The following is a 25,139-nucleotide window of genomic DNA, read 5'->3' on the forward strand; positions in this document are numbered from 1 at the left end:
TGGTGTCCAACTCAACAGTGGGATTAGACAATTAGGCTGATGTAGAGCCTAATTCAGATATAATCTCCAGAGAGATTACAAATGTTATAATACCACATGTTTCTTGCTGGGGTGCCTGCCTCTAGAGTTTTTATACCTCACAGTATTTTAAACTTAAATGAAGTTGTAATTATCATCAGCAATTTATAGCCCATATTGTGATGTTGCTTCCCTGGAACATAAAGCCCTAGTTTTCCAATTCCTCATTGACCTGGTTGCTCGCTACTCCACACCTGCACAAACTGGCTAACGTAGTACCTACAGAACAAACACTACCTACGTGTTCATGGATGGACAAGTGCAAAACAAATCCTGACAAACAGAGAATCAAAACACCACAGGAGCCCGTGGACCTTCCAACATTTTAATAAAATGCTTCTAGGAGATGTTACTTTGCTCTGCTTAGCAAGTGTTACTGTTCTACCTGTCTCTGCCGGGGAGCAGATTCAAAGGCTGCATAGTTTCATCCTCATTCCTGGATCAACAAGAGATGCCTTTTCACTCTCTCTTTTTCCCTCCAGTAAATCAATGAATGACCACTTTCTTCAGCTTTTTTTCTTGCACATACTTCATTCTTCTATATGGTCTACTGTGTGTCAGCCATTAGATCATTTCTTGGATGTAACACATTCCACACATTAAAAAATAATTAAATCCACTAGGAATTATTCTCTACTGCTATTATGGAATTGGTACATTTTCATACATTAACTAACACTAATCAGTGTTTTATGCCTCTTTTATGATGTTGCGTCCAATACACTAGGCTTTAGATCCCTGAACTTTAGGTAGGAAACACTATATTTACGTTATACTGACTGTCCAACAAGACACTGTTTCAGTGTTCCTCGCTTACCAGGGTGCTTATCTATCTGCCTAATATAGCTTTGAATGTCCATGTTCACACACACCAGGCTCCTCTGTCTCCGGTCGGCATCAAAGTCACTGTGGAAGCAATCTCATCCCAGATTGCTTTATGTTCATGCAAGGCAGAAATCTATTCCTGTTCTTTCTATTTTTGTGAAATATTTTCTGCATATTTTGGATACCAGAAGGGTATAAAGAGGGGCCTCTTCTCTAGGGCTCAGACCTTCTCGGGCAGAACAACACCTGAAGTGCTTGCAGTAGGAGAAGGAGGTATTTACGTGTTTTTCAGAGAGACTCAGGAAGCTAATTCACTGGGACTAGCAAAAATGAGCATGGCTGTGGGATCAGAGGGACACAGTGAACCCAAAGAGACCCTACGTGATTCCTCCCTCCCCAATCAAACTACCAGAGCCTGAAATAGCACTACCTGCTCCAGGCCTTGATTCTGTAAGAAATCAAGGAGAGGGTGCTGAAAGCTAGAGCAGCTGTCAGAGGACGCAAGACTAAAACCAGAGGGCTCTTAATCCCTCAGCCATCCCCACAGTTTTAAGGGTTTCAGGAAGCCTTTAAAAATGTAACAAGAGTTTGTACCTAACCAGAATAACCCCGGCAGCTGTGGGACATCAGGGGAGATCTCAAAACCTCTTCCTAAGATTAAAAAAAAAAAAAGGAAAAAGATAATGCCACGAACAGGTCAGCAAGACAAGCAGCAGTTGCCTTTACCTTGTCACGGCCCTGGTACAGATAGTGACAAGGAAGCAGCCAGCAACAATCATCCATCCCCAGCCTCCATCAGGAGGGCCAATGTGCCGGGCCCGCTGGGATGAGGCCATGGTGATTCCTCCCTCTTCCTGGCCTCAGTGGCAGGGGCTGACTCCAGCCAGCATGCCAGGTGTGGGCCGGGGCTGCTCGGCGCATGGGTCACTGGCCATCTGAGAAGAGAGAGAGAAAACAGGCAGACAGGGAGTCAGGGCACATTGCACATGCTGTAACCTGCACAGCTGAGCAGGACATACTGCTTCGGCTCTAATGCACAAAAGGGGGAGTTTTCTTTCAAATGCAGTTTATGAAAATTTGTTGGAAACAAGGGCCATCAGAATTTGGCCCCGTGTCTAGTATCATGCTTTTCATGATAATTTGCCCAGCAGTTACATCCTAGCACACGATACCCTCTTCCCCACTACATGTCACAGCACATTAACATGTAAGTCACACACTTTACCACTGCCAGTCATCCATCTACCTTCAGCAGGCTCCCCCTGCTCATGCCAGTCCCTGGCCTGAACTATATTTTCAATTGCAGTCTCCATTCAAACTATCTATTCTTCCTTGTAGGAAATTTAGTGCAAAATTTTTGTTTGAGAGAATACAGTTTTCACCTTTTTTTACTAAAAGGGAATATTCACTGCAAAATCAGAGCACATCTGATGATAAAATGACCTCCTTGTTTCACAAGCCAAACCCCAGATGAAGCCTGTAATCAGAAGGACACAGCAACTTCATTTTCTGAGCATGGACAATTCACCAAAGGTTAGAGCTAGCCTGTGCCTTTCTGCTATCCACTTAAATCAAAGTAGTGTCTGCATCCAGGCCACAAAGTAGTCTCTAAATGCACACTAGATGCTGCAGGACACTGCAGGAGACCAAATGACACCCACAGGACCCTAAGTGAGTAACTGAGTCATGTGCATTGGGATAGCTTTGCTAACACTTTGGGTGTCACCAGCAGCACAGGACCAACAGCCCTTAGTCCTTCTGCATCAGTGACTGTATGGCAGGGCTTGATGGAGGGGCCTGAGACACCCCAGTTTACTCAGTGCAGGAACACACAGTGCTGGCTGTCAGTGGTTGATTTCAGACCACATTTTTGCCATCATCAAGAAGCCCTTAGCCCCTGGGTGGATCAAAGATTTATAAGACATACGTAAACTATCTGGGATGCCTTTCAGTTTTGCTTGGAGAGAAAGCTCAAATAGCTTCTACATCACCTAACTATGACAGATACTAAATATGCAACATTTCTACTGACAAGAACCACAGGCCTCACAGGAAATGTGTCCTGTTACAGCATGTCAGAGGTCTGCAGAACCACTCAAAAGGGCAATTCAAGAAAGCATCTATATGGCTAATAATGTGCATTCTTGGTCCTAGATGCTGCTTACACAGGTGATAGCTAAGGCTTGACTTCGGAAAGCCCAGAGATCCCTGACCCAAAACAGCAAGGCACCTCAGAGCCAACCCTAAATATCACCACAACTGAACCTTTGAAAAATATTCATCAGTGGCCTTCCTGAGATATCAGAAGCTGCACCTCAAAACCATCACAAAATTATTTTAAGAAAACATACACAGATTGCCAAATTCAAAGATGAGCAAAGTAGGAGAATAGAGATATGACAAAATAAACAAAAACCACAATATGTTGAAAGTTTATCTGAATTCCTACTAGGCTGTAAATAATACCCTGTAACAACACTGTACAAGAGTATCAGTGGACTCCTTTTTAAAAAAAAAAAAACCTAAGGTAGTGTTTTGATTGCAAATGGATAAGAAATTTTATTCCTAATCTACCTGCTTGGCTTTCAAAGCCCAAGAATTGCAGCTGATCATACAGGGTATGATCAAGCCCTATGTGTTAACACAACTCAGTCCGTAAATGTTAAAAACTGAAAAACCTAGTGCAACTTTCAAAGACAGGAGGTAAGTCCAAAAGTCAGGGGCTGTGCTGTCATATGAGGCATCACAATTGCCATGGGAAGTGAACAGTGAAGAAAACTGTTTGTAACCTCTCAACAAAATGTGTGCTTGTCAATGTTTTTGAGCAGTGACTTCAGCTAACCATGTTTGAAACGATATGCTTGAAAAATATCAGTGAATAAAAATATCCACAAAAGATGCCAAAACCGTATTATACTGCCATCCAGTTACACAATCTTGACAAGCTAACATTAAATATCTGTTCCAGGTCTTTGTGTACTCCTCAAGTACCATTTACTTCTCCCTCTGTGTTAGTTGGCCTGTCTCACACATTTTACATTAGGCCAAAAACGCTGTATGGTATTTGGAAATAAAAATTACTGTCCTATTTTCTCTCTTCATGTAATAGGCTTTGCTAATATTTATTTATAATTAAATATTTCTATGCAGTTTTCTAATAATTCAGTCCAAAGAAATGCCCATTAAAAGCACTAGAACATGTACTAATGCTGTTTTAGTATTCTCTTCCCCTCCATTGTCACAAACATCTGTTTTATTTTAAGTTAAAATGTCTTATAAAGCCTTTGCAAGGTCTGTGTTGTTCTCTGTGTTTATATGGAGTCTAGCACAATAGTGATTTTCACTTCAGCATGAAGTACTACTACAGTATAACCCACACTAATGAACCAGAAGAGAGCTCAGGTATGGTAAAAAGAAAAACTCTAATGACCTGCTTTGCTTCTCACTTCCGTGGCTCCTTGGGGAGACATATAGTACTCTGCTCTGCCTGATTATGGAAACCATTCCCTCTTTGTAGGAAGAACAGGCCACATCTCAGATGGGACACATGAAATAGCTACAGTTTAGATTACATATCAATGGTCACACTAGCTCAAAAAGATCAAACAAGAATACAAGAGCTTTTGTAAGAAAAAAAATGTGGTATCTCATGGATAAAGGCTCCTAAGTGAGTTTAAAGGGTCCCAGCTGGATGCAGTCTTCACAAGTTCATTCCTACAGCTGATTAGAAAAATCACACAAAGCAAATTAAACCCAAATGAGTTTATGATTTCAAACCTCATCTTCAAGGTGTTCAATTACTAGGACTCATGTACATAAAAGATCAATGAAAGCTCTGGAATGGAGACCAGGACAGTTTGCCATTTCTGACACAACCTTCTAAGATACAGCAAAAAATGCCAAAGCTCCTGATAGAGCTTTCTGAGAAGACTCTACAGGTGCCCACATGACCAGCAGGGCATCACCACCCTCTTCACAAGCCTTGAACTTTACATTTCAAGCAAAACGTCACATTTTTTTACCTTACGTAATTTGCTTCAGGGCAAACATACAGCAGTGACAGTGTGTACCTGCACCCTGCTTTCCTCTCCATTATACTCTGAAACCAACTTCTGACACAAACACAAATTGAGGAAAAAAGGGACAACAGACTGGCCAATGCAGGAAAATGAGAAAGCATGTTTGTAGGCAAATATAGCACTATTCACAAAATCTGAGGGAGGCTGAAAATGTCTGCAGTCAGAATTTAGATGCCAGGCACATGACACAAAAGACACACCTTGTGTATTTGCCTTCCAGCCCACACTGCTAATCTGTAAGCAGACCATATTTCTCATGTGCTGATTCTACCCAGGCAACAGATAATTTTGCAGGGTTTATGTTACGTTTCGAGTAAGATGACATGAACTAATGACTGTTTTTTTATTTTTAACTGATAGAGTCAATTATACATCCCTTTCCATACCGCTTCAAGCAACAACTGCCTTATGAAATATGTGCAAACACTGGATCAACAAGTTATCTAATGGTTAAGGCAGTGGTTACATGATTCTTCATGTTGGATTAGTGAATGACCAGATCATGAAGTAGCACAGTTTGATGCAAACCACCACCACACCCCGTCTACTTAGATGGAAAACAAAATTCAACGCTTTTGTGAGTGTCTGGGTCTAACCTAGCCACAAAAAAACCCCACTGCTATCTAATCTAGCATGAAGCCAGAGTGGCACAACAGATTATACCCCGATTTGGCAGTGAGTCTGCCATTAACTTATCCTGCCAAATTCACTTGAACAAGCAGAGCCAGTACCAGTGCTTTGCACCATGTGACTACCACATTTTGCATCTAATACTAACAGCCTCAAAGGTGGATTTATTGCACTATTGCAAATTTAATATGTTATGTTCAAATACCTGGATGACTGAATAGCCCATAAGAATCCACGACAGCCACCTGAATTAACAGGGCACTCATAAAGTTCAAATTATTTAGCTCAAGGGCTTCCTATCAATCATAAGTAATGTAGTTAGGTGGAGTTTGTATAAGCACATGATAACCACAGAGGGATCCTGAGCAATTCAGACATACCTCTGCAGCACTTTTGCAGGGTCTTGGCAAGGCTAAGCTTCTTATTTTGGATCTGAGCACTATCCTTCATTGCCCCTTCTAGAGGAATGAAGGGGTTTTTTCAAGTTCTGATTATTAAGGGTGGAGGAGGAACTTCCAGGAATGCCAGAAGGGATAACAGTAACCATGCAATAAGCAGAAATATACACAAAAATTTTCAGAGGAGTCAACAATCTCCACATAAAGAGACCTAACTAATTTTAATGCACAAACAGCAGTAGCTGGGTGCCACAGCCTCAGCCTAGATTTCTGGCCCAACTTCCCAGGCAAGCTTCAGATGGGGATTGAGGCCCTAGTTTGCATTTTAGCTGTACATTAACATGCTTGGGAAGAATTTGATGACATATCAGGCTAAGCAAACATAGATTAGCTATTTGCTTACATGGTTACTTGCTGTTATTTTCCCAGAACCCTGCCTGCCAACATACGCACAAGCAGCAAACATTTAATGAGGTTACAAGCAACTGAAAACAATGATATTATAAGAAGTGCCTAGCCAACACAGAAATCGGCCACTCAGCCTCCCTACAGCAGATCAGTGCAAATCTCAACTCCTTGACTTCCCTCTCACTTCAAGGAGTACTGTGCCTTTCACAGCCACTAAACTAATAGGCAAGTTAAATAATTACCTTTCTTCCTGCTGCATATGTCTAAAAGCACTTATTACGTCAACCTGACAATTTCATTCTGAGGTTAGAAAACTTCATTTGTTTACTGTTTTCTAATTATTTTTATCATGGATAGACCAGATTGTGGACTCTGCAAGTGAAGCTGAACAAGCAGAAAGCACACTTTGTCAGAGCAATCATGTCCTCCCCCTTCCCAAACTTCAGTTTTCTCTCATGTTGCATCTTTTTCTTAACCTTTCTTAAGACTCTTTTTGCATATCTGCTCCACTTTCAGCACTATAAGGCCTGATGCCCTCTGGCAGTGCTGACTGCTATTATAACACATCTCAGATATGCATGAAAAGTTCCTGCTGTGTGAGACAGCTAAAAAAAAAAGCAAGGTTAAAAGACAATCCCATGAAAGAGATCTGTACTTTGCAACCTTTGCTAGATATTTTCACTGAAGCATTAAAATTGTACTTTGTTGTGAGTTCAAAGAAGATGCAAGTGGGGAGAAGATGGCAACATATTCTGCTGATCCCTAAGAAAGCCTTAGTTACCCAATGTGCCCTGACAGCTCACTAAACATTGGTTCTGTTTCCCCAAGATAATACATGAGGGTTAATATGGCAGGATAAATAACATATCAGTTACTTCAGCAGCTGCTGCTGAGAACCCTGGAAAGAAAACAAAAAGTGCTCAAAGTGCTCCTGAGAGCATCTCCCTTACTTGGTCTGCTCAGCGAGCAGAAAGGAGCAGGTAAGTTTAATAAAAAAGGCATGGCTATAACCTTGCACCTCATCACGAGGTCTCCTTTGCCGGGGAAAGGAGCACAAAAATCCACAGCAGCCTAGCAACTGGCCAGCACAGTGACAGGAGCCACTGACCTTTTAAACACAGCTTGCAGCCAGCAAAGCGATCCCTGCCCCCTCTGCCCACCCCTCCTTCCACTGTAAAGATTTTCTTTAAAGAAATTGATTCAAAAACGATATCACAGCAGTGTGAAGCTGCAAAGCATTGTATGACAAAAGACAAAGGAACAGCAGGTACAGTCAAGCTGGCCTGCCTGGCTGCCAGGGGTTGGTTTTTTCCTACCTTGTTCAGCTGCTCCATTTACACCGTTGATGTACCTGGGCAGCTCCATGATCTCAAGAAATACCACTTCACCTGTCAGACAGTTTGGATGGTTTTTGAAAATGCTCCATTTGTAGAGGGATACAGCTTCAGCCAGAGGAACGGGGAGAAGGTCAGGTTTGTATCACAGCTGCCCCACAGCAAGAGCACACAGATCCCAGAACATACTGGGGGTCTCAGCCCACTACTTTCTGCTTCTTCACACTATTCTGGCTACACAAAATCAAAATGGCTGTGTGTTAAGATGCCTTTGCAATTTCTGTCAGAACTGCATGGAAGGATTTTGTGCAGTTTATCCCAAAGGAGCTGGCCCAAATATTATACCAGCATAAATAAGCACAGAATCCAACACTTATTTTTACCTGTTTGATAATACAGAGATGCACATGACAGAAGAATGTGAAAGAGACTTACCTAGAATTTTCTTTCTGGAACAGCGACATACATACATATACATCTACTGTATGTAACATTTGCTATCTTCACAGTGGAGATGGGTTGGGTGAGGCCTGAGAAACTCGTGACAGTCTCTGTGTCCAGAATGCCAAGACACGCTCCCAGAAGAGGTTCATTGTCACCAATGAATTTAATTTGTATTTTTCTTGTGAACAACAACACACACAGCTTTCAAAGTCACTTTAAGAACATTCGTGCGGATGAATTTTATGAAGAACAAGTATAAAGCAGTTTAAGCACAGCTGGAAAAAATTCATTAATGCTTAGAGTGAAAGCTAACAGAATTGCATATATTTACTACACTTAACCTATGCACCTAGTTCTAGGGCAGTTTTAATATCTTCCTATATTTACCCTATTCACATAGCTCTAGGACAGATCTCTTTTTCTTAGTTTTCTTGTTCCTAAAATTGCACCAAATATTATTTGAATGCAATTGCTACATTTATTCATGTTGACCTCTTGCTTTAATACTCTCTTACTTTCTGTTCCCTTTACTCTGACTGCTGCATGTTTAATTAAATAAAAATAAAGAAGAAAAAAACTTTGAATAAAACAAAAAACAAAGAGGGCACAGAATGAGTAGCAAAGACAGAAGAAGGAGGAGAGAAAAAGGGAAAAGCTAGCTAGCAAAGAGATGTATGTTCTATGTGACAGTGGAGCATAAGATGTGTATAAGATTAAATATTTTACAGATTATTAAAGAGCTCATTTCTTTTGCATGTCTTGAAGGATCGAGGATGACCACATCTGACCACTGACCAGTGTCCTCCCCAGAAGCTTGCTAACCCCCTCATACAGCAGAGCATTTAAATGGGACACAGTATGTGATACAAGCACAGAAGATGCAGACAGCTGCAAACCTTCTACCAACTGGACTGTTAAGAAAAAAAGAGGCACTTTTTTTTTTTCTGTTCAGAAAAAAGGAGACACCTTTTCATCCTCCTTTTGCTTCCCCATGCTCCCACCCTAACAACTGCATACTATGGTAGGCACTATAGTCAGCAGCCTGGCAGGCAGCTAAATCCGAAATTGTGTACAGCTCTTGGGATGCAAAGGCTATTTCTAATCTAATATATTTTCTCCAATAAACAGCTGTCCCATTCTGCACTGGGAGTCAGCTATTTAACTCAAAAAGAACAGCTTGGTTTGATTTCAGCAGAGACTGTTTATCAAGAATTGTATGATTACGACTTTGACTTTTTTAAAAGCAACCCAAGAGGTCCTTTCCAACCCTATGTTCCTAAATAAAAACAACTCCATTGAGCATCTTAAGGCTGCTACTCTATATTCTCAGCTTTCTTCTCCGTTTAAAGATGTATTTGTTCAGTCTCTAGAGAAAATCAAAGTTTATGCTTTTCTGAGAAGAATGGCAGATGGGTCCACAGAAATCTTCCTTGTGTGAGCAAGTAATCTTGTGCATTATCCACATCTATATAAGCAGGCTACACATTCAGCTTCTCAACTTCCATATCTCTCCAGCACTGTTACAAATGGTTAAAAAAAAAAGAACTGCTTACCTGAAATTTCATTTAGGGAATTTTACCAGAATCAAAGTAAACAAACAAATATAAAATAAAAATCTCAAAACAAAACCAAAACCCAACCTGACTTTTAATTGCTGACATAGCACCAAGACAAGAAGCACATTAAGACAAATTGTAGTAAGTGCTTCACCCTTTTCCCATTTTTTAATAACATTCTTGAATAAATCTGGATGTTTTATTTTGAAAATCTTTAACCACTTTTACACTTTTAAGGAGGGGTTTCCCTGTGATACCAAATAAGAGCAACATTAATAACCTACTTGTGGTAGTACCTTGGGGCTTCTAATCAGGAAGCAGTGTCACAGTGCTGGGCACCACACAAACATCTAATTAAACTTGCCCTCCATCCAAAATGTATCAAGATAGAGAAGATTAATTGTATGACGGCCCAGCTTATTAACTTCTATCACTACACTGAACAGCAAATGTTCTTTGTTTACTTCAGTTTATGCATATGAGGGAGGTGGCTGGTGGAGAACATAGACTGAAAAGAGCATAGATGTGGGAACAGGAAAAGCAATCTGGAAAGTGCAGGGATGTTAAACAGCTGGTAGGGAAGGGAGGTGCCAGAGAGGGGCACAAGTGACTGGGGAGACAAAACAGGGGCAAAAGTTTAGAAGACTCCCTTTTACCCAAGAGTAGAAATATTCAGAGCTGAAACATGAAAAAGACTGTCAACATAAGGGTTGTAGAGCAGCTCAACATTATCTGCTCGCCCACTGAGCAGTGAGTCTCTGGGAAAGGATGAGCCATGCTTGCCTCCCACAACAATCACTTTGTCACAGTGGCTACCTAATTTGTCAGATTTGCCAGGAATTGCTAAACCAAATGGTACAGCTAGAGCCACAGCAGAAGTAGCTACTGTCTGCTGGGTCGGTAGTGAGAAATGTAATATGAACTTCCCTTGTCTCTCAAACCACTGTAGAGGGCTTATAGAAAACCAACAGCCTGACAGAAGGGGTCTATAGAAAAAGGTTAAGCAAATCATAATGGAAACCTCTTGACCCTTTTACATAGTTTCTGGTTAGGTTAGTCCTTAAATAATGCAGTTTAACTACAGAGGGTAAAAAAAATGTGAAGGAATATTTTTCCAGAGAAAGCTTGACTTTTACTTAACCCCATCTGAAAATGTGCATTTTTGCTTGATATTTTGAAATTTTTTTAAACTATCAAGCACAGGAGTCACCATTTAATTTTTCACTGTGATGAAAATAACAGAGAACCCAATAATTTCCTTCAGTACACGGCTGTTGCCGAAATCCGAGCTGGGACTGTCAGTGTGCATGCCCTTAGCAAGGTTATGGTCACGCATGTTCCATCAAACACATATTTTCTCCCTGGAAGGAGAACTCCACTAATTGAATAACTGATAGCCAACAGCCCTGCTGCTGGGGCAGAGGAATGGTACCATCACTATCTCCATTCTAACATCGCTTACAAAAAATATCAGGAAAACTCTTGGGGAGGAAACAATCATTCCTGCTGTCCAATAACTTCAATTACACAAGACAAGATTTTAAAATTTCAGTTGAGGGGCTGTTGATGACATTATCTTATGATGTCAACATACAGATGTATCTGATGATATACACAGAACTTTCTGATGTTTTCTATTTTTCTAGTATCTCTCAATTTTTCAGTATTTCTACATTTTCCTAATTTTAAACAGGTGGTGGGTAGGCAATGGTTGTGGAAGGGTTTTTTGTTTGTTTATTTATAATTACATTACATTTATCTGTTACTTTTGAGTTTTACAACATACCATTAATTACGATTAAACATTTTGTCAAACACTTCTCATTTATTGTTGAGCTTATATATGTGATAGTACAATCATTTTTCTGAGCCATTCCTATCTGTTTGAGGATCTGTGCACTTCTGTGGATCCTTAAAGAAATGTTAACATCTGATTATAATTGTTTGGAAATTCTGAAAAAGCTTTTTATTCAAAATGTCTTCAGCTGACACTTTTCCCATGCCTGGCATACCTTTTCTATCTTCAGGAAAATCTTGCCCTGGGAAAGTACACCACTGCAAAGCTGCCATGGAACATGTGAGAATGGGACATTTTTTCTCAGTCAGTCTATGGAATCACTACTCTTTTACTGATTCTGCACCCCAGATTCTGCTTTGGTGATAAGGATCCAAAAATCCAGGTCTATTAGGCCAGCTGGAGATGACCTGGTGAAGGATATACCAAGCAAATGCTCTTCTGATCCCTCCAGAGAAAATGAGAATGTTACCAGGCACACCACGAGTGCTCAAGCATCAAGATTGCATCTGTGCCTGGATAAAACTGAGGGGCTGATGACTATGGAGACATATCTCCCTGCACATACCTGGAAGTGCCAAAGGCCACCCTGCTGCCAGCTTCTATGTCTCATCTCTGATAAGAAATGAATGCTGATGGACACCAGTTCCAGCAAACATCCTCAGTGGGGAGTCCCAGCCCAGGGAAGCACTGGCAACCATTCTGCAGTGTCCTGGGAGAGGTGCCACCCACTGCCCAGGCACTCGCTCAGCAGAGGAAATCCAGGCAATCAGAAGACAAGCCAATGGGAAACTGATACACCCTCACCTAGAAATCTCAGTGATGAACCTACAGAATATGTACCTGTACTTGGAGCTCTTTCATAGTTATCATCTTTTTAGCCCTTCTGTTTATGGAAAAGCCTTGTTCCAGCTATGCAAAACTAATTTGGTTTATAGTGTTCTTGATGTTCCTGTCTGGGTTTTAGTAAGATAAGGAACTGTACTTAAACAAAGACACCTTTTCCCCATGTTCCTGAAGGGTTCAGAGCGCAGGTGGCATTGTCAGGTTTTTAACAATTCACACAGAAAAATACTCTTCACGGTTAATTTTCAAGATGTGACTCTTAGACAAGTGCTTTCTAAAGGGAAAAGGGATGACTGTTTTAGAAAACAAATTCTGTACCTACAGAACAAGCTATCCAGAATATTGCCTCTATTTATCTGATGATTTAGGGCTGCTGTTAGTGTCAATTCATCATCATCTTCAATATGCAATATTTGTTTGCAAAAACTAATCAGGCGTGGAAAGGCAAGGCAGGCTATTTCCTTTTGTTCACACAAGCTTATGTTCTGAAATAAAGCTATTACGATACTTAATGCCATGCATGCTCTTCTAATGGACAATACACACCACACAATAGCAAACTGTCACTGTGGCTATTATTTTTCTTGGGACGTTTTCAGCTGAAACCCTGAACTCTGTAAAAATAAGAGAGCCCTACTATCAGGTCAAAGCCACAATTAATTTTCCCTTTAATAATATTAATATATAATTATTGTATATACAATGGTGCATTAATATAATTCCCAGCAGGAATCGAAGGGAAATCTCTAAATACTGGAAAGACAACTGTTAAAAACAAAAAACAGGACATCTGCCATTTCCTGAAACAGACTTCCAAAAGGAACTACTAATGAATGTTGTTTTACAGGTTTAGGTATTTCTGAGAAGTCATTGCACAAATCACATGTACTTTATTAAAAAAGCATAACATATTATCATATAGTTATAGGTGCATTCCAATGAATGTATCTCTGCACAAGTAGGCTCATATACGTGTCCCTGCACATAACCTTCAGAAAGTAACAAAAGGGAAACTATTAAGCTGGGAAGGAAACATGAAATACTAAAATGAAAGACAAGGAAACAGATGGAAGTCAAGAGGAAAAACTCATAGCATGCCATACAAAATAAATCTCTGACCAGGAAGAATACATTTGACAGCATGCACATCATGAAAACATACATCTACTCACAAGTAACAGTTTGTCTTGGTGAAATCACACGCTGAAAGTTAACAATCAACCAACGCATCTTGGGCAGATCAGCACATTCTTCATGCTCAGTCTTCCACTCAGCCTCACCAAGACATCCATGTTTCAACTACATCCTGGCTTAATAGCTTATTTTAGGTTTTAGGAAAGCTTTAAAGCTTTGAGAAAAGAGCTTTAGGTTCCCTTTGCTGAGTGAATACTGGTGCAGCTGCTTGATTACATCACTTTCAGAAACGATCAGCAGGAACTTTCCATGCTACTTAAGGGTGTAGTCCTGCTAGTTAGCATTGCAGCCCAGAAATACAGCTTCTCAATTTTATGTTAAAGAACATTTCTCTCTGTAGATAATGGTTCTGTTTTGGTAAGTGAAAAGTGTGGAAAAAAAAATCTACCTATCCCATTAAGTATGTTTTACCTTTGCTTTCCAGATTTCTATATTAATTCTTTAAAAGTTAATCTCCATTTTCATTTTCTCTGGTGTTCCCATATGGATCCTCAGCTTGTATCCTCTCAGATCCATAGACACACAGAACTGTCAGCAAGTAGAATATTACAGTAAGTGTTCAAACATGCCTATGATGGAAATGTAACTGGAGAGAATACTTGAAAAAATACCTGACCACAAGAAACATGGGATTAGTTTAACTCATAAAAAGCATGAGAACAAGGGCTTTGCAGCAAAGGACCCAAGGGTGCCTCTGGCAGGAAAACTAACCTCTAAGTAGCAAGGGCAGAAATTTTACTGAAGAGAAGTTTGAGTTACATTAGGAGTAATGAGACAGCATGTAGAAAAACAGGAAACCACTTTCCTCAGATTGTATCACATTTGTCTTTTCAGTATCTACACTATAAAGGCGGAGAGCTATAAAAGGGAGGAAAACAGCCCATATAGAGCACTAAGACAAGATGTCAGAGAGTGACATCTTGTTAAATGTTAGACAATAATGATAACAGAGCCCATAAAAGATGAAATTTTAAAGAACTTGAAAAGGGAAAAAAGGAAAGAGGCTGATGCTATCTAAGAAAAATAACCTAGAAATTTATGTAAGAACTGGTAATAAAAGCATGTTAAAAATGCTCCATTTCTTCTTCCTATTAAACCCAGTCCTAATTACAGCAGCTGAGCATTTACAACCACAGAACCAGTGCAGCCTGCCAAATGCCCATAAAACACCCAAACACTCCTATCAGAAACTCTCAAATGGAAGCACTTCAGAAGGAAACTACACAGGCTCTTCTTTTTCACGTGATCCTGCAGACCAACTGCTGGCCATTTATCACAGCATCTTGAACCACTGCATTAGAAAGTTTATAAAAACAAAAACCTGGCTAAGAAATTTCAGGAATAGATTGTAGAACTAAGTGTAGGCTTTCAACCTGGTACCATGCTCCCGGAGGAGTTACAAGAAAGTTATTTTTAAAAAAAAAAGTTGTCCTGACTTTTCACTCTCAGCTTCCTTATTTACGTCACTGGTCAAGGAGCCATCGTGAAGAAATGCTTTGCTGTTTAAATTGGACAATTATATGAGTCATATGGTTTGGTCAAAGTCTTACCACATGTCAACTTGGGAACAAAACACCAAGAGACTTAAAAGGAGGACTCAACAGTTATCCTCTTATCCTGTTATTTCAGCCAACCTTGTAATTGTCTCTCAACTAGATCTCATTATCAATAATCCTTTTAGTGGGATGGTTCACTTTAAATAGCTTTATTACGTGGATGACAGAAGGAGAAAAAATAACTAAAAAATTATCAGACAACAAAAATTATTTCTAAAAACAATGTTCATATATTGATACACAGAGGATGATATTCCTTAAAATTCTTCTCTCAGTGAAATTAAGTTTTTTCTGTAAAAGTGAACAGACCCTAGTGATTTTTTTCAAGACATTGTCTATTTACAAAGTAAATTCACCCCATCTAGGGAATTAAACTATAACAATAATGATAACATTATTTAAATTGCATCTTCTGAATTATCTGAAAGTGTAACTTGGAGTATCCCCAAGAAGAGTTGTGACAGAGAACTGTTGGTTCAGTCAGGAGTTCATCAACACCTTAATAACAAAAGGACAATTTTGATCTCACATTAAAACTGATAAAAAATCCTAAGGTCAAATTAAATTACTATGTGTTTCTCAGCTAAGAGACCTCTCACGAACTAAGTTTCCATTTCCAATTAAGTATCACCTGTGTATCTTGGTACCCTGAAAAACACTGGAAAGATGTCAGTAACAATGCCTGCCTAAGAATTTACCTAAACAATCTCTGTTGCACGCTTCAAATTCTGCATTGTTAAATCATTTTTCTTCTTGAGCGGGCATTTCATATTAGGACAGGTTGTATTTGATAAATTTTAAACTACTACAAAGTTTCAAATTCACCTGAAGCAAAAAAGAATCCCAACCAACTTTTAATCAGTCCTCAAGTGCCACCTCATTTCCTTTTCCTTGTTCCCAGCCACCCTAAAGCACACTCGTTTCACACATTGGTCTGTCTGTCTCTCCCTTCACATCCTCTGGGCTTTTTCCAATTTTTCCCCACAGAGATTTTATTTAGTGCATTGGTGCCAACTGCATTCAGAAGGCATTGATACACTGACAACATTGATTACATGCTGGTTATATTCTCTTGGAGCAGTAAAAGTAATTTCTTTGTTTTGTTGTTTTCAAGGAGTAGCTTCATGTACCAAGTTTTCAAAACTGTCACCCAAGAATTACTTTCTAATTTGGTTAAAAGTAAAAATTGCCTACTAAATACCTCTGCAAAATACCTCTGCTGATGTGCCCAAGACATCCATGCAAGAGCTCTCATCTGAAATACTCTGTTATCCCATTCTTTCTGGCACACAAGCAGAGCTTGGAAACTCTGATGAGTGCCATTTTACCATCAGTCATGTGTGGCCTGATTCTATGTAGCATGCACCATAAGCAAAAGGCAGAATTACATCATATGGGTTGCAACCGCTCAGAGATTACTCTCCACTCCATTAAGTTCATTAAAAATAGACCAGCTGTGTGGGATAATTCTATTTAATCTTTCCAACTTGGTACTCCATCAGGCTAAATTAAAAGGACACTGATGGAAAGAACTCTGACCACAAACAAGAGATGAAACGCTGGCTTCAGGAAGAGCAGAGGATGGTGGATCAGGCAGAGGATGAGACACAGTTCATTAAAATTTCCCATTCTCTCTTGCACTGCTTTGCTCTATTGCCCTGCATACTCTGCATCTTCATCCCTATAAGCTAACCAAGAGGGTAACTATTCAAAGCTTTGGATCTGTGCTGTGCATCTCTGAGCTTCTAAGGGTACAGAAATAACTATTTGCTTCTACAGGAACTGGCTCTGTCCACGATTCACAGGGATGTCTCTGCTTCAATGCCTTTTTGCCCTGCCAATCTGCATCACAGCTACATGCCAACTTACAAAAATGAAAATTAAATTTGACCAATTTAATTGTTCTCCAATTGCATCCTGTTTTGACTGCTGAGATTTTCACACGTTTAAGGTAGAAAACAGGTCCTTCAATACATAATGACACAAACTGCAATTCTTGCTGAGAGTTTGAGGATCCTTTGTGATCAGCTGTGATGCCGCATTCAGTGCATTCTTCATCCAATATTAATTTCTCTGCTGTCATCAAATTGTATTTCATGACAGCTCCATTTCCCAAATTAAATCTCTGGGCCACCTTTAATACAAAATATCAGACACACAGAGAAATAGTCTTAACCACTTTAGATGAGGAAACAGAAAATATTAATTCTGTACTTAATAATGAAAACAGCTTTCATACAAAATGCTTCAGCTTTGATATCACTCAAGTGAAGAAACTACCTGGTCTTTGTATTGACTCAGTCCTTTCAAGTGAGAAAGTACTGCTCCTCTCAACTGGCTCTTCTTGCTCAGCTGATTTCCATTCTAATATTCTCTCTGTCCACAAGAGAACTTTTTCAATCCCTTCAAAAAATGCACTTTGGCTTGCTGCTGGTGGTATCACACTATGGCTGCCCCAAGGACCATTCAGATTAAGTAAATAAAGGAATGTTATTACAGAAGTTTAGAAAGAGAGAAAAAGGAAGTCAACGAACAGAGGGCACTTTACGGAGAAGCTTCCCAAATACCTCTGGTCTTTAGCAGTTTTGGCTTGTTAGATTAAGCAGGTGAGGTAGTGTAGCTTTCAAGCTTTTACGTAAAGAAGTGTAACTTAGAGGAATGTTTGCATGAATGCAGAGTTGCCAAGATATACAATCAATAGTGAGAGAACTCTCCAGGAACATGTGGCAGCACAGGACACGATCATGGTGAGAACAGATAGGCAGTGGCTTGTTATCCAAACTGACAGGAGTGTATCTGGAAGGCTTCAGTGTTTCAAAAAAAAAAAAAAAGGAATGTGAACTACCAGAAATGTTGCTGCTAATGAGAAGTGTAACAACAACAGCACATTCAAACGGCAACAGCACATCAATTCTTTAAGGGCCAACTCACAGCAGTTAGCCCAGATGATGAAAGGGAAGCCTCTATTCCCACCAAGTTCAGCGCTGCAACACATTCTAAAAGCAACTGTGGATATTTACTGAACACTGACACCAAGGCACAACTGTATAGGCAAGGCTGAATGTGATGCCCCTGGCCCAGGAAATTTCAAGCTCAATAGCTCAGAGACTGGATGCAGCATTTCAGTGGCAGAAAGGTGAAGCTGGCACATGTCTTGAACATGGAACCATTTTGGTTTTGACTCTTCCTATTTTAACTCCTCCTTTCCCTGATATTGTAGTGACTTTTATGGGGAAATAAAGGTGATGAGCTTGAAGGGCTGATTACAGGGGATTCTGGAGGAGAGGAATAAACACAAAGTCAAGAAATTACCAAACCAAATACTCTGGTACTTTGGGGAAGGCACAGGAGTAATGCAAATATGGAATTCACAGTCCATTGCAGTATCAGCAAATGAACACCTAGCAGAGAGGAGCCAGGACAGTGACCACAGACAAGCAGCAGAGCCCTGTACTACCACCTTCTCAACTGTGCACCAACCAGCAGTTGCATGAACAAGCTCTAAACACCCCTCTGTCAAAAGAGCTTGATATTGAAATATGACAACTTGAAAAGACAAGCCCTAAAACAGACAGGAGGAGGAAAAGGTATTTGACTATGTCTACAGACTAAATTAATAACTTTTGTGTGGTCTTCAAGAAGCTCTCAAAGCCACCCAAGTTTAAGATGCATTTACAATGAACACTCTAAGACATGACTCATTAAGTAGTGTAACAGCCCCCAAAACACTGAGGCCATCAGGAAAACCATTTGAATCAGGAGAAACATGTTAATTAAGAAACTTGACAGCAGCATAGACTCTGAGAAACCCCTAGAGAGGCAGGGGAAAGATCCCACTTCCCACATTGACATTTCACATCTGGGAAATGTGAATCATCCCACCATCACTGGGAGAAATCCAGAAATTGCAGGAAGGAAGGAAGCTTTGAGTTGGGGGGGGCGAAGTGAAAGACGGGAGACTTCCTATCTTGAACAAAGGGAGAGAAAGAGCTCAGCACTGTCCTGGTGAGGACTGAAGACAAGGAGCTGAGTTCCCAACTTCAAAAATACTTTTAGGTCTTATTCAGAAGAGGGGATGAAGGAGTTTGGTGGTTGCTAGCTAAAACATCATCTCTGGTTTTGTACTCAAAACTTGCCTCTAGAATCTTCTGCAATGGCTGGGAAATGACTTTGATTTTTTAAATATCCAAATAAAACGTTTTCTTTTTCTATTTGTCTCCTATCTGACTTTGTAATGAAGAACCGAAATTTCTTTTACCATATTTTCATCTGCACTCTTACTTTTAAATGAATTTAGGAGAAGCTTCCAAACATGAGATACATTGCTATCCCAGAAGAAATGAAGTATAAATGGTGTATGTAGGCAAGTAGACTGGCAAACTGTGATAGCTGAGGAAACCCAGAAGTTTGGTCATGACTCTTGGCAAAATATAGATACAATTTTGATAGTATTATCAAATGGCAAGACCAGAAGAGACATTTGTCCTGACATGGACAGGTCAGCTCTCATCTAGCAGAAGGAAAATCTGTAATTCTCAGACACTCACAGATTGCACAAAAAGCTTGGAGAGTTGGAAGGAAAAGGGTGACAAATTGGTTCTCCATAAATTACCTGCTAATAAGTTAAAAGAACGATAATGTGCATTATAAATAAATATCTACATATGGTCTAGGACTGCCCATTATCATTAATTCTGGACACTTATGACAATCCTCTGGCAGCAACGAATGTACTTACTATTCAAAAAGCATTCAAGGACAATATTCCCTAGAAACTGAACAGATTCTAGTGACAACCAGAAAAGTTAAAAAAAAATAATATTTATTAGTAAAAGAAGTCTAGATTATCTCAGATGCCTTGTTTTTACATTAATTTTTAATCCTATTCACTTAAATGCGTTAGCAACTTGCAAGTTGATGCAAAATGTAAGCCTATGTAATCCTGGTGCATATAAGTGTAGGTGTACATCCTCCACATAGATAAGACATAAAACACAGATAAAAAAAATACTGTTGCTTCATTCTTCTATGTTATTTACATAATGCTCTGAGACAGCATTCACACTAAAGCCCACAAAATCATCTTACAATAAAACATCAGAAACGGAAAAAAGAGAGACCAACAATCCTTCCATGGAAAACAGGTGATACTGTCTAAAAGCAAACATTAAAGACTACTTAATTTACTGCCTTCTCACTCCATTATCCCCTCAAATGAAACAAGGAGAAACTAATAAATACGATATCTAAACCAAATATCAACAAAAAGTCCTGTTTCATTCGTTTTAAGTCCCAAGGAAAAGCAAGAATATCCTAGTTTGTGGATAACCTGTTGTTCTCCAACACTGAACTGCAGCTGAGAAACAACTATCCAGTAGCATTTGGACTATATGCAAAGTAACCCATAGAGTTTCACTAATGAAGACTAAGATCAACCTAACTCACTAATAAAATATATTGTCACATCCCCTCAAGCCAGTTCTACAATTCCCAGCTGCTGCAGGCTCTGGGGAAGAAATCTGCCACAAATTGCTGGCTAATCTTAACAACTAATAAGTCATCTTGCTGCTGAAATGCTGATCTGTTGCCTCAGGGGCCTCCACAGCTTAAAATGCTGTGGAGACAAAAGTGATGGATTTTGCTTTTACAGTGTAAGGAAAGAAACTTAAGTGCCTTCTGGCTATACCTGAATTCTGTGGGCTCCTGAGCTGTGCTACCATGGTCTGACCATGCCAGACAGGTGTCATCTGAGCAGCTGGGCATACAGCACCACCCACTTTCCAGTACTGAAAATGGAGAATGCTTCTTCCAAAAACAGGAGGATAAGGCACCTGAACAACAAAGATTTTATATTTGGAAGATCACAGCTTGCCTTGTGTGTAGATATATCCAGAGTCCTACAAGCCTAAGAGTGACAAGGAGCCAATCCAGTAAAAGACAGTCTTCACCTGTGTATCTTCATTCAGAGCAGCTGACTCGGTATATTATCCTATTGGCAACAGCTCTTCCACATCCCCCATCACAGCAAGTTCAGACAGCTTCCAGAGAGGAAAACAAAACTATCTTCACAGTTCAATAAGCTGAATAGGAAATACCTTCATTGTCAGTGAAGAAAAATTGAGTTATTAGCTTGGATGTCTACATTTTGGTTTTTAAAAGTTGTACCTTTCCAAATCTCTCCATACTGCAGGTTGGGAGCCCACCTCCTGCAGGCAAGCTGTAGCTTGCAGTTTTACTGCTCATAGTCACATCAATGTATGTCAATTAATAAAAGCAACAATATAGCTCATAAAATATGTATTTGGCTCTCATAAGGCTACTGGCAAGAAACACCTTTCCTCTTAGAAAAAAATGATAAAATGAAGATTTTTAATTTTTAATCTGTTTTTTTAAATCTACATGAGACTCTACAGATAATCCAAACTGCAGTTGTAGTGACCCACCACAGGACAATCAGTAAAGGTAAGATATTTTTCTTAACTCCCATACAGTTTCTTGGTTTAGGTTGGAAGAAAAAAGGCCTATGATTTTTCTCTGTTGAATAAAGACCGTCATAGAAACTAATTAGTCCTTCAAGTTCTGTGAACAAGAAAGTGTACTGCCATTCTCTAAATATGCACACGTGCTACACAGACAAGGTGTTGTGAATGTTTTCTTCCTCACTACAATAGGATCATGACAGAAAGAAATTGTCTAAAGTAGAAATGAGAACAAGTTCTAAAACAATGCACAAAAGCGTCAATGCTTTCCAGACTAAAATAAATTATAGCAGATTATAGCAAAGTTACACTCCATTGACTTCTCAGTCTCACCATAGCAATTAAAAGTGCTATTTGCCTAATCATTTCTGTCATTCATAATTTCATAGCAGGTCTGCACTACATTCAAAAGTATATTTAACATTTTACGTACATCTAAAAGAGAGTACAGCTGACAATTATGCTCTCTAGGACCAGAGGCACTCTTTTAGGGGTCTAGGTTTAATCTTCCTCTTTAGAATTTTACGCATTCACCTATCCAGGTAAATATAATCTACTAATAAAACTCATAGCCTTATGATGCCTAGGTCTATTGTCCAGAAAAACAGTATTTTGAAATGCTCATACTACAAGAGAGAATAGTATAGGGAATGTATCCTGAAGTTACATATACAGCTATACATCACAAAAGTAAAATCATTAGGTGAAAACTCAGAATTACAACAGAAATATAGAATCAGATCTTTGTGTATACGGCCAACTGCATCTGAGCACTCAGCTATGTTTTTCAGGCAACTGCCTTAACCATATGTCATCTCCCACTGACCACAATTTGATAAGCAATTACTTCTTTCAGCAGCAGTGATGCTGGCAGAAACAGCCCTTACCTCCTGCTCCCTGCCACATGTTCCCTCCTTCCAGGCCACCTTCTCAGCCCTGACACAGCAGCCACACAGTCAGACAATTCAAAGTAATTGATAAAAAGGAAGAAAAGGTGCTTTTGAACCCACTGCAGTTCCCCCAATGCAATTTACCACCAGCCCCACAAATGGTTGTACTAGCACAGCTCAGAGGGTGGCAGGGGGCTGCTTACGCAAGCACGGTTCTCTCAGGAAACATGCCAAATTTCTCCCTCGGGAAGCAATTGTGTTTGCACCAAAACATCTGAAAAATCTTCCCCCTCTGTGCCTGGTCTGTAGGACCTTGGCCTGGGAATACAGATCTGGAAGGGATCCCTGGGGGTGTCCTAGTCCCCTTCCTCACGGTTTCAGACAGGAACCAACTCAGCAAATCCAATTAGTCAGGAGACATCCCGTAGCAAGCCACTTGTCAGGTAAACAGTGTACAGCCTGAAATTGAACTGAATGTGCAGGGTGGGGGGGGAAGAAAGTTCCTGAGGTTTCCCCTGTTTACATATCAGTTGAATCAATTCTGATAAAACTTTGTAAAATGAAATTACACACTGTCCTATGCTATCTTTCATTGTCACTTTCCAGCTTGAGGCTAAGGCAGAAGTTAAACATTGAATTTTAAAGGTATTAACATGGAAACCTCTAAGCCCAGAGAAACCTTCCATTAAAATAGAGCTTCTATTACACTGCTGCAAAAGATGGAAAACTAAAAACTAAAAATAATACAACTGAAAAAATATAAAACAAAAACACATAATGGCCCATGTATAGCTAAAAAAACAAATGTGAAAAGACAGTAACAGCAAACGATTTGAGGTGAGCAATAACATGGCCCTAACTGAGGCATAATAGGATCACTCTGAGCAAAATGCAATCCTGTTTCACTTCATTAAGTTCCAAGTTATCCTCCAGTTTCCCAGCACTAACGGAAACGTTTCCTCATTGCCACTGCAGGAGCAGACTAACAACAACAAACATACTCACTGCCCCAACCAGCTTGTTAACTTAATGAAATCATTTCAGTCAGAAATCACACAAACCCAAATTCATCCCAAAAACCTCATTAACTACTTACTCCTAGAGATATTAAACAGAACAGGTCAATAAATGAATGGCAAATTATCAGAAAGTTCTAAATAAGGATAATACTCGTATCTTTGGGCTTTTTTTTTCCATTGGATAGTTTCCCTGAACTTAGCCTGTGAACACAAAATTTCCTGCAAGACATGCCAACAATACCATTTAGCCTGAGCCTATTACTGCACACCTGGCTAAGTCCTACAAGGGACTAAGAATTCTCCTGGAAACGAACTATATTAATATCCCAGAAGAAATATCAAGGCCATTCAGGATAAGGATCACTGTAATTAACTACTTCCACAACTGACTATTCCTGGGGAAGGTCACAGGCCAGCTCTCTAGCCTGTCACTGAGCAGTCTGCGCCTGGGTTTTTTGGAGCTCTTTTGGGAACCGCTCGCACACACGCACAGCCACGGGGGTCCCGGTGACAGCCGCGAGTCCGCACCCACCGAGACGGTGACGAGGCACAGCACAGCCTCTCACACCCGCCTCTGAACAGGTACATTTATTCTGTTTATGCAACAGAAATAAAAGATGATTGAGTTTCCTCATACCCTCTAGCAACTTGAAACGCTGTTTAGTCTTTAACTGACCAGCATCTCACCTGACCAACAGTTTTTATATATATATATGTATCCACATATATACAGTTTCTTAATTTAACAGTGGCATTTAGAGTGATTTTTATTTATTTTCCAATGTTTCCGCAGTTCTAAGGCAGGGCATGGGAGCGACCCGGCTGAAGCCCCACCGGAGCGCTGCCACCCGCGCTGCCCGCCCCGCTCCGCGCCCCCGGCCCGCGCTCCCCGCGGGGTTGCTCCCCGTCTCCCTCCTCGCTTTTCCCGGGACGAGCCCCTCGGCCCCGCAGAGCCCCTACCTGCAGGCTGCGGCCCCGGCAGGAGCCCCGCGGCCGCCGGTGCTGCCCCGCGGGGGCGGTGGCTCCGCGGGCCCGGGGCGGGGGGGGTGATGCCGGCGCGGCGGTGACCGCGGCCCCCAGCGCGGCGGGCAAGGAAGGGCTCGGGTTCGGCTCAGCCCCCACCCCAGAGCTTCCCCGGCCGCCTTGGCCGCCTACCTGATCGACCGGCTCCCCTCCCCGGTGGGCTCGGCACGGCTCTTCCCCTCGCTCGGCTCCGTCAAGCTGCTGTCGGAGTCCCTCCTTCGTGGTACCTTCACCGACAAGAAAAGCGAAAAGCGCGTCTCACCAGTGCCACGGGTGCTTTCACCGCATTAAGAGGGCTTCCCCCCCCCCCATCGAGGCAAAGTCTGTTCTGGGATTTGTGGATCAGTGCTCTCAGGCATTTCATAAGGTATTTTTAACCTGTTGCAAAGTCAGGCAACACTCGAGAGTGGAAATAACACCAAAACTTCAGCATAGGGATGGCCCGCTATCACATACACCAGCCCTGCACGCCCATACACCATTAGGAGTCCTGCTGCCATTGCTTGCTAGTCTTTAAATTTTCAAACTCAGTTCAAAACCCCAGACCAGGGGAAGGACTCACAGAGATTTGGACCCTAGACTCTT

The 25,139-nt window shown here is 40.7% G+C and overlaps 1 protein-coding gene across 6 annotated transcripts in view; it reads right to left on the reverse strand.

The window, feature by feature from the left end:
- Nucleotides 1–24,823, reverse strand: part of SLC16A12 (solute carrier family 16 member 12) — a 44,026-nt gene extending 19,203 nt beyond the window's left edge. For 3 of the 6 annotated variants that reach the window (XR_010432299.1, XR_010432300.1, XM_064662857.1), the window contains exons 1-2: nucleotides 24,687–24,823; nucleotides 1,630–1,838 (exon numbers count right to left, since the gene is read on the reverse strand). Coding sequence is in view for 4 of the 6 variants with exons in the window: in XM_064662857.1 (XP_064518927.1) it covers nucleotides 1,630–1,739 (110 nt within the window). In the remaining 2 variants the exon portion in view is untranslated. Of the gene's footprint in view, nucleotides 1–1,629; nucleotides 1,839–7,734; nucleotides 7,968–22,509; nucleotides 23,708–24,491; nucleotides 24,595–24,686 lie in introns of those variants that run through there. The other 3 variants (XM_064662858.1, XM_064662859.1, XM_064662860.1) reach the window with 3 other exon arrangements.
- Nucleotides 24,824–25,139: the final 316 nt, after the last annotated feature.

Source organism: Pseudopipra pipra, chromosome 8 (assembly GCF_036250125.1).
Source record: "Pseudopipra pipra isolate bDixPip1 chromosome 8, bDixPip1.hap1, whole genome shotgun sequence".
NCBI classification, from domain to species: Eukaryota; Metazoa; Chordata; class Aves; order Passeriformes; family Pipridae; genus Pseudopipra; species Pseudopipra pipra.